The following is a 17,154-nucleotide window of genomic DNA, read 5'->3' as shown; positions in this document are numbered from 1 at the left end:
TATTATGAAGCCATTCATTATTTAATAATCTAAATTAGGGTGGGTAGGTGCGTCAAAACAATTTCGGGGGAAAAGAACTGTTTAAAAATCGAATTGAATTAATTGTTGAATTATTTTAACATTGACTATTTTAAGGTTAATTTCAGGATCATATAATAGCTCGACAAACACCACTGTCTTTTAGACCATCGGCCTAACGTGGAGCAAACCCCAAGTTTTCCTATGTGTGCCATAGTTCTCTCTTAAACATTATGAGTCAATTGATCAATTAGTTGAAGCTCAATGAAAATTATCTTTGTCGCTTGGTGCATTGCAACCGGAATCGAGTTCATGTGTATGGGTTTTTGGATACGCTCTTTCATTTTTCCACAAATTTGCGCAAATTGATCGAGTCTTTAAAACTTATCCGTTTTTTAAACTCTCTCAATTGCCGTTTATTATTGACGTGGGTAGGCCTATTATACCAAAATCCCAACACGGGTAAATGCCGCCAAATTTATAACGATATCGAAGGTCACAAGTAATGACAGCAACCCATAATGTACAAAGGACTGCCTCTGGAAGCGCGATCTTTTGTACAAAATAATATTTGCAGCATTAATATTTAGGGGTGAAGAGCACCGTTCAACACACGTCTTTTTATGAGCGTCTTTTTACCAGCAAGTGTCGAGCATTGTTATCAAATGAAGCACGCAGTGCCCATTATTTCCTCGAAGTTGACACGATTATTATTTGAACGGTCATTGTTCGTGTGTTCAATACTGTTGTGAACTAGCTTTAAATCCACAGTCTTACTTTTGTAAATGAGCACAAAAGAGTCTATATTGTCGTCTAAAGACACTGGACACCTTTGGTAATGTTGTCAAATACCAGTCTTCTCACTTGGTGTATCTCAACACATGCATCAAATTAATAACAAACCTGTGAAAGTTTTAACTCAATTGGCTGTCGAATTTGCGAGATAATAATGGAAAAACAAACACCCTTGGCACACGAAGCTGTGTGCTTTCAGCTGCTTGATTTCGAGACCTGAAAATCTGATTTTAGTTTTTAACGATTATTTTGAGTATACCAATAGTGTCCAGTGCCTTAAAGTGTACTGTTTCTTAATGGCCCATGCCTTTGACGGCGTTATTTTAGGCAGTCACCGCGGTTTGTTTCTACCACTGAAGAAACTAGTTCAAGTCGAATGATTGTGTCTTCTGCTTAATTTGTGTTTCAACTATATTTGTCTGGATAAATTAGCACAATTCCAATTGTTGTGGGTAAAAGACAGCCAATTGGGTTGCATTTCCACGCAGAGTCGGGTTCCTGCTTTCAACTAATACGTGCCGCCCACAGCCTAATGGCAAGTTTCTATTTGTTTGAAAAATGCTTGTGATTAATTACTATGAAGGAAATAGCGTTAAAATTATTACTTTTAACAAAACACAACCATCTACGTGCCGACCACACGTCTTTTTTAGAGCATGAAATCGGGTTGGTAGCAAAAGCCATAATTCAATAGTTACTTTAAACTGAAGTAAATGATTGTTTCTAAGGATGGAAACGTGTGCGTCAATTCGTTAAGAGCTCAACACGTGACTTGATTCAACCAATTGAATGCTTGCTCACATATTTTTGTGGATCGCAAAACCCTGGGCGCTGCGATATTTTCAGTGTCTTTATAGAAAACTTGTTCACCGCAAGCACACAAAATCGGAACTGCACACAGGCTGACATTGTTTGATGACAGAGAAAACATCTACTTTAAAGTATACGAATGATAACAAAAAAAAAAAAAAGCAAAAAAGAAGTGTGGGCCTTGGACATAACTGTTTACCGAAAGTGTACAATGGCTTTTATGTGATCATAAATTAAAAGTACCACAGTTTTCCGGACTTTGTTGTAAAGATTCGATCAGTGTTAATTCATCCAAACAAAAACAAAACTTAAAAAAAAACTTTTAAAAAACAAAAATAAAATAAAAAAACATAACAAGATTTGTGTGAAGTTGTAGACATTAAATTGTATGCGTGTATGTTGATTAGATGGACAAAGCATTTGATTGTAATGTTGGTATTTTGTTTCATTTCATAAATTTTAACTTAACTCTAAAATTAGATAACATTTAAAAAAATGATTCATTGATTGATCCAGCGGGCATAAATTAAATTAAAATAGAGAATATTTATTGATGGAAAAAAACATTGCAAATAAAAGTGGACGAATTCGGCCGAAAATGATTTTATATGTTAAAACAACTGTTTCCGTCGATTTATTGATATCGGCCAGTCTGGATACATCAATGATTGTTATAACCTCACTCGAGGATTTACTATTCATCTTATTATTTTAGATCGCTTGATTTCTTAATTGTGTACAAGAGTTTCAGTTATAGAAAGCACCGTTTCGCTGTTTGGTATAGTTCCAACTTTAACTCACACAACCAAAAATTGCATAAAACATTGCTGAAAGTACACTACACCCGAGTAAAGTCTGTGGATTTGTGTTCACAGTACTCTGTTATGCTATGAGTATACAGTACCGGTATCAGCAAAAAACAAAACGTATGTTCTTCGTCCCCGATGAAATATTGGCGGTACCTGCTTCTAAAATACGGGATTCGAAATGCCTCTAGGCCTATACTTCGGTGTGGCGTTGTAAAGACCATTCTGCTCTATCATATTGTCAAAGGTCTTTGGTTCGAATCCCATGCCGAAGGATATGCCTGTAGATTTCGTTTAACAGAACCAGGGAAAGTACTGAGTATTTATACTGCGCTTTCATCGGTATCAGAAACCCCCCCCCCCCAAAAAAAAAAAAAAAAAATTAATAAATAAATAAATAAAATAAAATAAAAAAATAAATAAAATAAAATAAAATAAATAAATAAATAAAAAAATAAATAAAAACAAATAAAACGAAACACGAAACAACAACCACAACATAACTTATACAGTATTTACCGGTAGTGCTAGCTGGTAAAAAAAACAATGACATGGATGAAAAGTTGCAAAGATAGCATTTATTGCACATGTAATTCTGGAAGTGCACAAAGAATTTGAATGTAAATTTTGTTGTTAGATCACGATTTGTAATATAAAATAATACTATATAAAAAAATGCATAATTCAATGATTGGTCCAGCATGAATAACAAATAAAAATAAAAACAAATTATTGATTGACAGGTCCAGTGAAAAACAAAAGTTGTGAACTCAGCAAACAACGACCGATCTAAACAGTTTAAATTAAAAATGCAAACAATGGTTATTGTGCCATTTATTATTTAAAAAAAAAAATTGAATGAAAACAAAAACAACTTTTGCCGTCGAGTTTTGATTTACCGGCCAGTCTGGATCCATCAATGATGTTCATGACCTCATTTGAGGATTTGTTATTTATCTGTAATCATATTTTAAATGGCTTGATGTGGATAATAACTTAATTATTTCTGATTTGTACAGTTATAGTTTCATTCATAGAAAATACCATTTCGCTTCTTGGTAGTCCCATAACCTTTTTTTGTCTATGCAAATGAATCAATTTTTCAAGTGATACACGAATCAAAGAACGAATCCCTTTTGAGTCTATATTTTCGGTAATTTCGAGGCGGATCAAAACTCGGGATGACATCCCATTCACTAATTTTGGAATCAAGGAGAAACAATGTTGCATAGCTCCATTCAAAAATAATTGATACAGCATAAAAATAAAAAAAATCGTTTCACATAACTTAGGAAAGTAACGAGTATACTGTGCTGTAACGATAACTGGTATCTGAAAAAGACGATACCAAGATTGATGAAAAGTTGCAAAGTTTAAAATGCACATGTTGATGTTGAGATGCACCAAGTTCTTGATTTGTAACTTTGTGTGTTAGTTGACATTATAAAATATTATACTATCAGTAAATATATATGATAATTCATTGATTGATCCAGCGTGAATGAAAAATAAAAATTTGAGACAATTATTGATTTAGAAATCCATTGAAAACAAAAGTGGATGAATTTGACCTATACAAGGATCGATCTATAAACAGTTGCCAAAAAAATAGCTTGAAGGAAAAAAAAAAATGCCGTTGAGTGTTGATTTACCGGCCAGTCTGGATCCATCAATGATTTTCATGACCTCACTCGAGGATTGTTTATTTATCTGTAATCATATTTTAAATGGCTTGATGTGGATACTAATGTCATTTTGTTTCTGGTTTGTACAGTTATAGTTTCATTCATAGAAAGTACCATTTCGCTTCTTGGTAGTTCCAACTTAAAATCACATAACTTTTTTTTTTTTTTTTTTCTTTTTTTTCCCCATTTTGTTTGTTCCCTCTCAGATATGAATCTTGGAGGTAATTTCGGGCGGGTCAAAACTCGGGATTAACATCTCACTCACTAATTTTTGAACCAAGGAGCAACAATTTTGCTAGATTTATTTAAAAAATTGATACAAAATGAAAATAATAAAGTTTACTGGAAGACAGTGAGTTTATTATCCTGCCAAGGTTGGAACTATCAATGGTGTGTGAACAACGTCAGTAAAATTGCGGTATAAAAAACCCTGACTTTCAGATCATACCTGAAATGATTCCCTTGCACTTGAGTCCAAACTTGTAAAAGTATACTTATCGCAGTACTGTCTGCATTGCGAAATAAATACGTTGGTGCATGTCAGGTATATTTTGCTTCCAAAAACTCGTGTGAATTATTAATTGAGCGTCGAATTTCGTGTAAAGTTTGGATTTTTTTCTCCACATGCATTCAAAAGCCTTTTTCACACTACAGAGCCATTTCCAGGGAGAACTCTCGGAAAAGTCCCGGGAGTTATCAAACCCGCAACACCGCCACTCTGGCATTTTCCCGGAAAATACATGTAGCTATAGTGTGAAAAGGGCTTTAGTCCACCTTACAACCGTCGGGGTTAATTTTCTGTTGGTTACTTTCACCATTTGTCCTTTCTCTATGCTTCCACAGACACGGCCTTTGCAAAAAACCTCTTGAAACTATGTACTTTTATTACTAGATAAAAAAAAACAATAGGCCCCTGAAACAGTCCCATAAACTGCCCTTGATTTGTTGGCTCCGTGATAAAGCGTCAAATTCCATTAACAGATGCCAACGTGCTTTTAAGGACACGTTGTCTTCGATCGGACGAGTTGGTATATAAAAAGCGTTTGTAACCATTTGTTATAAAATGCATATGGTTGGACAGAGGTTTTAAAAGTAGAATACAATGATCCATACAAATTTGCCTCGAAATTGCGTGGTTTTCCTTTTGCTTTGCGAACTAACACGGTCGGCCATTTTTTTATGGGAGTCAAAAATTTGACTCCCATAACAAAAATGGCCGACCGTGTTTGTCGACGAGGTAAAAGGAAAACCATGCAATTTTGAGGCATATTTGCGTATCAAGCGTCGTGCTTATTATGCCGTGTCGGCTCCTGAAGACAAGCCGAGTATATACTGTTCGAAACGTCGAGACCCAACCGGCTCTTCTCAGAGCCAAAACTCACCATAAGATATTTACACATGGTTGTACCCGCCAGTTTACTATTTGTTTTTATAACACACCTCTTGCTTTTTCTGTATTCTGGTTTGCTGAAACACGGTCACGTGGGATGAACTAATATAGTTTAGTTATCGCGCGCGCGTGTTTGCGGGAACTAGTTCCCGAGCGGGCACTAGTCTTCGAAAATAGTGCCCGGTTACAGCGCCCTCTCTTGACTTGAATCGTGAACAGAAACTACAAAACTTCCTTTCTTTTTCAGATTTCTGTTCTTATTTCACATTTAAAGTCACCAGGAAATAGAATTTCGTTTCTTTCAAAGAAGAGTATATGCTTACGAACAATAAAACAATTTTTTTAGTAATTGTTTGTCACGATTTATATGTTTAAAAAATATATAAAGTTGTTTGGGGGGCTGACTCCGCCTACCCCTTCTGTGACGTCAATCGAGGCAGACTTTGCCTGCAATGCGTATAGTAAACACACCTGCAAAGTACATGTACGTCCAAGTCGTTTCTGCATTCAGCAGCAATACACCTGGTCGGCATTGCCGGAAAACAACCCCAAATTTTTTTTTTTGAAACGTACAAACTCACGACTTGGTCCGTACATACTTTGAAATTGTGTTTACTCTACGCATTACAGGGAAAGTCTGCCTCGATTGACGTCACGAATAGCGCCCTTTCGGGTCGGGGTCTACTCTTAAATTTGTAAATAACATAAGAACTGATTTTTTTAAAACCTTAGTTAACTGTTTATTCACATTCCACTCATCAAAACACATATTATTAGTGACAAAAGCTTTATTTAAAAAAAAAACCACTTCCAGGTGACTTTAAGACCGAGCTGTGTTTACACAATATTGACTGGCATAATTCGGTAACTGGTGTACGTCTATTCCCCCGAGGGAATTGCCAGTCAATATGTGTATAATAGTTTCTTCTTATTAATAAGTAAAATGTTTTATTTCAAAGTTTAAATCTGTTTATTTTGATGTGAACTAAAATAATGTTCTTGTTGCTTGAAATCATTATAAACGAATATCAAGCAAAGATCGCTTGTTTCTGTGTTCGTTCAAGCAGCATATAAGCTGCCATCACCTGACACTGCGAACAATCGTATACGTAGAATATCAGCCTCTTACGGTTGATTTGTGGTTCAGCTGTGTGGAAAACGCTCGATATTTCATTTGCCGATATAGCGCTATTTCTATCGCCTTTAATAAAACACAGCCTTGGAGGTGCATTTCAATGCAGGTTCGGTGAATGATTTCAACGAATACGTGCCGCTCATAATACGCCTCATTTTAAGCATGAAATCTGTCATACCTTGGGTTGGAAATTAGAGCAACAATTGTGCCAAGCTAAAAATATAAAATTAAATCAACTAAGCCTTGTACGATGACGCGGACTTGTGTTACAGCTACTCATTGGGGCTGAACACGTGACTTGATTAAACCAATTGAATGCTTTCTCCCAATTTTTTTCGCGGATCCCACAACCCTTGTTGCTCAGTGATATTTTCAGTGTTTTTATTGAACACTTATTCACAGCCAGCACACAAAGTCGTTGAAGCTGCACACAGGCTGTCATTTGATGACAGAGAAAACAATTGCTTTAATACGAATGATAACACCGGTGTTCCAACAGCATACAATAATGTTGGGACTGTTGGTAGAGTTCAGTTTCCTGGCAGCACTGTTTGGTGTTTCATCGGGAGCTTACTGTGATATCCCTCCCTCGATGCAAACATTAAAGGCTGCGGAAAACCGGGCACTTGCGGCGTCTTCATACCGTAAGCAAAGCGTCAGTTCTCGTATCCGCTGTGTTCGTAACTGCCATGCTGATTATCCTAACTGTAAATCGGTAAATTATGATCAATTTTTTGAGCAATTTTTGACCAGACTTTGCAAGAGAACTTTGACAGTAGAAATAATTGTTGTCCTTTCACACGATGTACATTTAAAAAGAATGGATACAACCATGCTACAAATAAGCATGGAACCTTGTTTTATTGCTCTCTTGTGAAATGGGATACACGCCTGTCACACATTGCTACATTTTATAACCTTGCTAAAAGTAGACAAGGGACCCCAGTTAAATTACTGTCGTGTGAATAGCACAAGGAAAACAAGTACAACAAAAGAGTATACACCGATAATTAAACGCTTATTAGGATGATTTTCCCGAGGCTAATAATTAACAAGAAACTCATCAATCCAATGGCGCGTTTGGATTAAAAAGCACTGGAACAAAATTAATTGATGTTACTTTGATTTTATTAAAATGTAAAACATACAGGTTTTTTTTCTGTGGAATGGACGTGCAGTGGTTCTATAAACGTCAACTAAGTGCAATAAAATTATAAGGTGTTGAGCAAGTCACCGTAGACAAAACAATTACCATGCAGAGCAGAAGAAACCTTACGATACCTAATGTGTTTCATTGTTCTAAATAATATAAGGTCATAATGGTACAAATAGTCGCCAAGTGAATCCGGATGTTTCTAAGCGCTATAACCAGATTGACAAAACGGATGAATTGTTCTATATTTTAATAATTACATAGCATTAATCAACTAAACAAACGAGCAAACGAACATCTCCCAAAAACAAATTAACTAACAAAAACCGACGCAACAAACATTAGAAACAAACCAGTGAGTGAAACTTCGTTTTATCAACGAATATTCACATAGTTGTTTTCAAATATCTTTAGTTGGAGTGTTCGGATGTTTTCGTCATTGCTGTTGCACTGAACCGAAGTAGGAGAAAATTTCATTTCACTGGTATCGAGAAAGAGTTGTGCACAATATACTTTATTACCAGTCAGCTAGTCTTGGTCCAAGACTTTACTATAGCTCATACTCGTAACATAAACGTGATGCATGGTAGCGAGGCTGGGAAATAATCCATGCGATGGTCTTGGAACCAAGACTATTAACCAGTCAGCAGACGACTGTATCTCACTCGGTTTATTGCAGACACGCGCCTTTTTTCTCAAGCATAATTTCTCAACCAATAATAAATTTATCAGCAGAAGGTCGCTTTTAGGCGTTTACTGTAGGCACTGGAAGACAACAAAGGAGTTTGAACACGTACCCTTTGCCTTGACGTCAGTGATCGAAAAATAAGCTAAGTTTTTAAAGCTGGTGTTTTTTCGAGGGGTCTATTCGTGTTGACGGTTTAAATTCAAGTTTTATAATACACCTTCGTCAAAGGTCGCTGTATTTAACTACTAATAGAAGAGATAGTGATGGCAATGGTTTTGACACGTGGCTGCACTCAACCAATCGTTTTCTCGCTTTGATTCTTGAACAAAAATCTCGTGTCTATAATATCTAGCTAGTATATTCATATTCAGCGGAGATAAAGGAATGTGTTGCGAACGCTTGCTCGGTCTTAAGAAAATCGTTGACGTTATTAGTAAGAACAGCAGTGTATGTTGAGATGGCAAAACACTTGTTACAGTCCATTTTTCTGGTGAGTTCATGTTATTTGTCGTATGGACATTTTTACTGCGGTAACCGCACGCAAATGTTTAAAGCTGCGGAAAACCGGGCACTTGCGGCGTCTTCATACCGTAAGCAAAGCGTCAGTTCTCGTATCCACTGTGTTCGTAACTGCCATGCTGATTATCCTAACTGTAAATCGGTAAATTATGATGAAATTCATCACCTTTGTGAGCTGAATAATGCCACCATTGCCCAGTTTCCTGATAACTTGATTACACACTTTGGTAGTGTGTACTACGATGGCAATATGGACACACCTCTCCTGTCCCATGCACACCCTGATACAACCGTCTCCTCTATGCCTCGTAACAGGAGCTGCCAGGAGCTTCTTGAGGCGGGTCAGAAAGTGAGTGGTGTCTTTACAATATTTCCTGCCCGGTTTGCTGATGGTTTGCAAGTGTACTGTGACATGGAGACTGATGGAGGAGGCTGGATCGTCATTCAGAGGCGGCAAGACGGCAGTGTTGACTTTTATCGCGACTGGGCCGACTACCGTGTTGGGTTTGGTAGTCTGAGTGGCGAGTTCTGGCTTGGTAATGATAACCTACGCAACCTGACTGAGTATGATGAAGGAACATGGCAGATTCGTCTTGATATGACCGACTGGAACTTTACTGACTCTTGGTTCGAGTATGGTGAGTTCCGTGTTACAGGGGATCAGTATCAGCTCTATGTTGGATCGTACAACACAGAAAGTACAGCAGGCAACGTATTTGATGAGATGTACAAGGGTGACCGCCATTCACACAATGGAATGCTGTTTACTACCAAAGACACCGACAATGACCGCCGTACTCAATCTGATGTAATATATGGCAACGAGCTGAATTGTGGGATATCCTTTCGCGGAGGTTGGTGGTATAATAACTGTTATATATGTAATCCCAATGGTCTGTATATGCAAGGAGGATCTACGGACTTTAGGTCCGCAAGGTGTTACGCTGCTGTTCATGGTTACCTTTCTATTAAAACATGTACAATAAAAGTACGCCCGGTTCTCAAATGAAAAGACTAAGCCACTCGGGGTTTTGGTCGCAGTTCGAATCAGTTCATGTTAAAAACACACGAATTACAAAAAATACGGTTTGTTTTATTGTGTCACGCTATAAGTAAAAAAATTCAATTTATATTGTGTGCACCCGGTATACTACTCAATACTGCTTAATGAAATGCGCATAAGCAGATCACATCACAATGACTAAAAACACACTGGTACATGTTTATTCTGAAGTTGCACGCCCCAGTTTGTTAGTGTCTCTTGACGATAACGCCTAGACACCAGTAAGGTTCATTCTAGAACCAATCCGCTAGACAACACTTCCAATCTATTAGGCCATGATAGGTCTAACGTGAGGCAAATCCAAATTGTTAATAAATGCCCTCAATATTGTGAGTTCATTCATAGCTGCAAGATCACATAAAGAATCTTAGTTGAGTGTTGCATTGCACCGGAATCAGGTTCACGTGTACGGGTTTTGGTCACGGCACGTGTATCCTTGAGCAAAACACTATATAACTTTAAAGATCATTATGAGATAAATGGCACAACGCTGTAAACATACGATGATTTTACACTACTTTCATGTGTCCACTAAATTTGCGCAAATTGTAGAGTCTCTAAAATTTATTGTCACTTTCGACTCTATCGAATGTTGCGCACTATTGACGTTGGTCACTATCATACCGAACTGCCGCCACGGATGTACGCCGTTTGTATTATGGCAACTTTATCAAGATGCCAACCTTTCACCGAAAGTCACAACGACGGTGAGCCAGTACAGATTGAACAATACGTTCATAGTCGTTTGTGATCCTCTCTATGAATTAAAACGACGTACAACAATAAAGAGTAAACAGCTCTTAATAATCGCTTTTTGCTATGATTTTCAGAGATTAATGTAACAAACTGAACAAAGCATGATGTGGTACAGTTCGTTTAAACCGAATTTTGAATTATCTGTACATATATTATTATAAATATTAGAATTGTTTTTTGATGAATGAGCATGCAGCGGTTGAAGCGTCAAAGTTAGATGTGTGCAAAATTTATGTAGACAGAACACACGTTGTATATAAGTTATAAGCAATATCTCAAATCACTCAAGCACATGGTCTTGATTATGCAAATCATTAAGAACTATCTCAGATGAGTTGTCAGTATTACCATAGGTGATTTGTATTGTGACATCACAGTTTGCTCAGCGATTAAGATCGATACAGAGGAAAGATATATCTTAACTCTTCCTGAATTCGACGCTAGTTTTGTTCAGTATTTTGATATTTCGCCGTTTCTGCTTGTTTGCAGTAAATACCAACCATATCTAATTCAGTCTGCCACGGCGCTATCAACCACTCATATACCATTTCAAACAGTTATCCGTTTGATGCAAGTACCACTTAGTTTAAAGACAGTGGACACTATTGGTAATTGTCAAAGACCAGTAATCTCACTTGGTGTATATCGACATATGCATAAAATGTTGCGAGATAACTATGAAAGGAAAGAAATACCTTGTCACACGAAGTTGTATGCTTTTAGATTCTTGATTTCGAGACCTCAAATTCTAAACTTGAGGTCTCGAAATCAAATTCGTGGAAAATTACTTCTTTCTCAAAAACTATGTCACTTCAAAGGGAGCTGTTTCTAACAGTGTTTTATATCATCCATCTCTCCCCATTACTCGTAATAAAGAAAGGTTTTATGATGATAAATATTTTGAGTAATTACCAATAGTGTCCACTGCCTTTAATACCGATTAGAAAATCGCGTCAAAAGAACAGAATCCCACTGCTTAATACTATGGTGCCAACCATTCTTGATGAAAATAACGTTGAGTGTAGACCTAAACCCTATCATATCGAAATCTTAGCACCTAAAATGGTTATAGACGTGTTAGTGAGAAAACCTACATCATGCATCGTATACTGAACCAATTCATCCACCACCATGCCTATCGACAATTTTTTATTTAGTTTTATATTAAACCCGAAAGGAAGCATAATTATACTCGATTATACAGGAACGGTTCAGTGCTATCAATTAAACTTGTTGCAAAAACGAAAAATCAAAAACATACCCCAGCCAAATAAAACACATTTATTTTTATATAAATTAATAAATTAATATTTAATCAATCATACAAACAAGCAAACGAACACCCTCCAAAAACAAAACAAACTAACAACAACCAATGCAACAAACATTAAAAACAGATTAATGAATGAAATTTCGTTTTATCAATGAATATTCACGATTTATAGTTGTTGTTTTCAAATATATTTGGATGTCCGGTTGTTTTCTTCATTGTTGTTGCATTGAACAGCAGAAGGAGACAACTATAGCATTTGATATCAATACAGAGTTGTGCACAAGATATGTTGTAGCAGTCAGCTAGTATTGGTCCAAGACGTCACTATAGCTCATACTCGTAACGTAAACGTGATGCATGATAGCGAGGCTGGGAAATAAACAGCAGACGGCTGTTTCTCACTCGGTTTATTGCAGACACGCGCCCCTTTTTCTCAACCAGTTGCTGCCTTCAAACGAGAGAACACTCCTGTCTTAAATTGCAATCTCTTAATATCTTCCACGCACCTGGAAAGTAATCGCTCAATACTCTTAACTTTGAGAAGAAGAAAAAAACCGTGAGCTGCAAAATGAAGCAAAATAATATTGTATCAGCTGAAGGTCAAATTGAGTTTTTTTTTTTTTTTTTTACTTAAGGCAAAAAAATATCAGGCAAAACAGGACGACAACAAAGGAGTTTGAACACGCACCCTTCGCCTTGACGTCAGTGACCAATATTGTGCACACTGTTGACAAATTAAGCTTGGTTCTTAAACTGGTTTTCCTTTCCATGGGTCTGTTCGTGTTGAATGTTTAAAGTCAAGTATATCGCCTTCGCCGACTCGGTCGCTGGATTTTGCAGTCAACCAATCGTTTTCTCACCTTTTGATCTGGAAAAAAGTTGATTTTCTATAATATTCAGCTAGTATTAATATTCAGCGCAGAAAGCAATGTGTACGGAACACTTGCTCTGACGGCCTTGAGAAAATCGTTGACATTATTGGAAAGAACACCAGTATACGTTGAGATGGCGAAACACTTGTTACAGTGCCTCTTTCTGGCGGTTTCATGCTGTTATTCGTACGGACGTTTTTTTGTTCGTGTTTTCAATATTGTTGTGAATTATCAAATCTACAGTCTTAGTTTTGTAAAATAATGAGCACAAAAGAGCCTATTTCAAAAACACCATGTGTGAACCGTTTGTCGATTAAAGACACTGGACAGATTTGGTAATTTGTCAAAGACCAGTCTTTTCACTTGGTGTTTCTCAACATAATTATGCAATTAATAACAAACCTGTGAAAATATTAACTCAATTATTGGTCGTCGAAGTTGCGAGATAATAATGGAAGAACAAACACCCTTTGCACACGAAATTGTGTGCTTTCAGATGCTTGATTTCGAGACCTCAAAATCTGATAATTTTTTTGTACATTGACAAGTTTTTATTTTAACAAGTTTTCATTTTAACAAGTTTTTATTTTATTTTAACGATTATTTTGAGTAATTAACAATAGTGTCCAGTGCCTTAAAGTGTACTGTTTCTTAGTGGACCCATGGCTTTAACGGCGTCTTATTTTAGGCAGTCACCGCGGTTTGTTTCTGCCACTGAAGAAACTAGTTCACGTTGAATGATTGTGTCTTCTGCTTAACTGGTTTCAACTATGTCTGGATAAATTAGCACATTTCCTATTGTTGTGGGTAAAAGACAGCCAATTGAGTTGCATTTCCACGCAGAGTCGGGTTGCTGATTTCGACGAATACGTGCCGCTAACAACCTACAAGTTTATATTTGTTTGAAAAATGCTTGTGATTAATTACTATAACACAACCATATACGTGCCGACCACACGTCTTTTTTTTGGAGCATGAAATCGGTACCTTGGGATGGTAGCAAAAGCCATAATTCAATTGTTACTTTAAACTCAAGTAAATGATTGTTTCTAAGGATGCAAACGTGTGCGTCAATTCGTTAAGAGCTCAACACGTGACTTGATTCAACCAATTGAATGCTTGCTCATATATTTTCGTGGATCGCAAAACCCTGGGCGCTGTGATATTTTCAGTGTCTTTATAAAACACTTGTTCACCGCAAGCACACAAAATCGGAACTGCACACAGGCTGACATTATTTGATGACAGAGAAAACATCTACTTTAAAGTATACGAATGATAACACCGGTGTTCCGACAGCATACAACAATGACGGCACTGTTGGTAGAGTTCAGTTTCCTGGCAGTACTGTTTGGTGTTTCATCGGGAGCTTACTGTAATATCCCTCCCTCGATGAAAATATTCATGGCTGCGGAAAACCGGGCACTTGTGGCGTCTTCATACCGTAAGCAAAGCGTCAGTTCTCGCTTCCACTGTGTTCGTAACTGCCATGCTGATTACCCAAACTGTAAATCGGTAAATTATGATGAAATTCATCACCTTTGTGAGCTGAATAATGCCACCTTTGCCCAGTTTCCTGATAACTTGATTACACACTTTGGTAGTGTGTACTACGATGGCAATATGGACACACCTCTCCTGTCCCATGCACACCCTGATACAACCGTCTCCTCTATGCCTCGTTTCAGCAGCTGCCAGGAGCTTCTTGAGGCGGGTCAGAAAGTGAGTGGTGTCTTTACAATATTTCCTGCCCGGTTTGCTGATGGTTTGCAAGTGTACTGTGACATGGAGACTGATGGAGGAGGCTGGATCGTCATTCAGAGGCGTCAAGACGGCAGTGTTGACTTTTATTGCGACTGGGCCGACTACCGTGACGGGTTTGGTGATCTGAGTGGTGAATTCTGGCTTGGTAATGATAACCTACGCAACCTGACTGAATATGACGAAGGAACATGGCAGATTCGTCTTGATATGACCGACTGGAACTTTAATGACGCTTGGTTCGAGTATGGTGAGTTCCGTGTTACAGGGGATCAGTATCAGCTCAATGTTGGATCGTACAATACAGAAAGTACAGCGGGCAACATATTAGATAAGACGATCATAGAAAGCCGCTATTCGCACAATGGAATGTTGTTTACTACCAAAGACAACGACAATGACCGCCGCACACAACCTGACGGACTTGGCAATGAGCTGAATTGTGGAATATTCGTTCGCGGAGGTTGGTGGTATAATAACTGTTTTTATTGTAATCCTAATGGTCAATATATTCAAGGAGGATCGAGTACCGAAATGTTCGTAATGTGCTATACTGGTTCCTCTGAACACTTTTCTATAAAAACTTGCTCAATCAAAGTACGTCCGGTTCTAAAATGAAACGACCGTAGGACGAGCCAAATCAAAGCAAAGGCAAAGCGATCATGTTTTTTTGCAGCTTGTAAAAATATTACGTTTAGATTGTTTGTTTCACCCATTATTAATCGGTGCCGTTTTGAAGTACGAACCACTTGAATGCACTGAACACTATTTGTAAAAACGTTATTGTAAAGCAAAGTTGTACTGCTACACATTGTAAACCCATGTCTGTATATAGCTTTCCACCCTTTTACATTCTTTTGCAGTTCAAGAGGAATGTGACCAGATATGCATTTTTCTCTCTGTAACTTGTTTGAATTTTTTTATTGTAGCCTTCACCTCGAAGATAAATTTAATCCTTGTGGAGGTCGATGTTTCAGAAGAAAAGGTTGAGCGCCAAATTTGTGGATTTTAACAATTGCAACAAGAGTTGAAAACAAACCAACAGTGCCTCGTGTCTTCGTAACTTTCGCTCATTGAGTAGAACAGAAAATTTGTCACCACGCGTCTGTTTTTCTGTCGTCATGTGAGGCTATAGAAAACACAAGAAACTAATAATAATACAAGGTATGACTAAAAGCTGTTTATTTTAAGCATTTGGTTTCCCTTGATCATTTTCAAAATATGAGGTCTATATACAGTTAAAACAAGAAACAAATTGTAAAGCACAATAACTGCGAGTTCACTGAAAAGAATCTTAGTTGATTGGTGGGCATTGGACCGGAATCAAGTTCATGCGTATACGGGTTTTTGGTCATGGCATGTGTACCGAGCAAGACACATGCTTAACCGTTATAAAGATCGTAGGAGACCATAGAAATAGAACCTGGAGAACGCTGAGTGTCTCATTGTGCGTGCGGTTTCGTTGTGAGACCATTTTTATGGACGCGCACACGCCATTTTCGTAACGCGCGTATGGCAAAATATTTTGCCATAGACCTTTTCGCAAATACTGGGGCGCGCGCGTAAAGCTTGGAATTAGATGCATTGTGGTCTAGCTGGTAGCAAAATTTGATTCATATATATCCCACAATGCACCTCATTCAACAGTCTGCGCTTGCGCATTGGTATTTGCGATAAGGTCTATACAACTTTGCCATACAATTACATCATCATTGACCAATGAAAACACTAGAAATGGTCTATGTGCGCTGACATCTTGCCATTTTGCCATACGCGCGTGTCACACGATGATAATTTTGCCATACGCGCGTATTGCGCGGTATTGATACGCCGCGTCCACAGACGACAGAGAGGGTGGTCGAGCTCAGTGTTCTCCGGGTTCTATTTCTATATGTAGGAGACACACCTGTGGTAATACGATGACCAATAACCCCAGTTTTGCACCCTTTTTTTCTTCAGAGATTCCCTTAACATTATCATCTTTCACAATGATCAAACTGCCGTTATCCGGGGCCTTAATACCGATTAGAAAATCGCGTCAACAGAATCCCACCGCTTGATACTATGTTGCCAACCATTCTTGATGAAAGTAACGTTGAGTGTAGACCTAAACCCTACATATCGAAATCATAGCACCTAAGATGGTTATAGACGTGTTAGTGAGAAAACCTACATCATGCATCGTATACTGAACCAATTTATCCACCACCATGCCTTTCGACAATTTTTTATTTAGTTTTATATTAAACCTGAAAGGAAGCATATCCTCGATTATACAGGAACGGTTCAGTGCTATCAATTAAACTTGTTGCAAAAACAAAAAATCAAAAACATACCCCAGCCAAATAAAACACATTTATTTTTATATGAATTAATAAATTAATATTTAATCAATCAAACAAACAAGCAAACGAACACCCTCCAAAAACA

The 17,154-nt window shown here is 37.6% G+C and overlaps 1 protein-coding gene across 1 annotated transcript; it reads left to right on the top strand.

The window, feature by feature from the left end:
• Positions 1-9,024: 9,024 nt before the first annotated feature.
• On the top strand, positions 9,025-10,008 carry LOC139938224 (ficolin-2-like). The gene has a single exon (XM_071933631.1). It carries the CDS (start codon positions 9,025-9,027, stop codon positions 10,006-10,008), a length of 984 nt encoding a protein of 327 aa, XP_071789732.1.
• Positions 10,009-17,154: the final 7,146 nt, after the last annotated feature.

Source organism: Asterias amurensis, chromosome 6 (genome assembly GCF_032118995.1).
Source record: "Asterias amurensis chromosome 6, ASM3211899v1".
Taxonomy (NCBI): domain Eukaryota; kingdom Metazoa; phylum Echinodermata; class Asteroidea; order Forcipulatida; family Asteriidae; genus Asterias; species Asterias amurensis.
The sequence above is the reverse complement of the archived record's forward strand: the minus strand, read 5'-3'. Positions and strand labels throughout refer to the sequence as shown.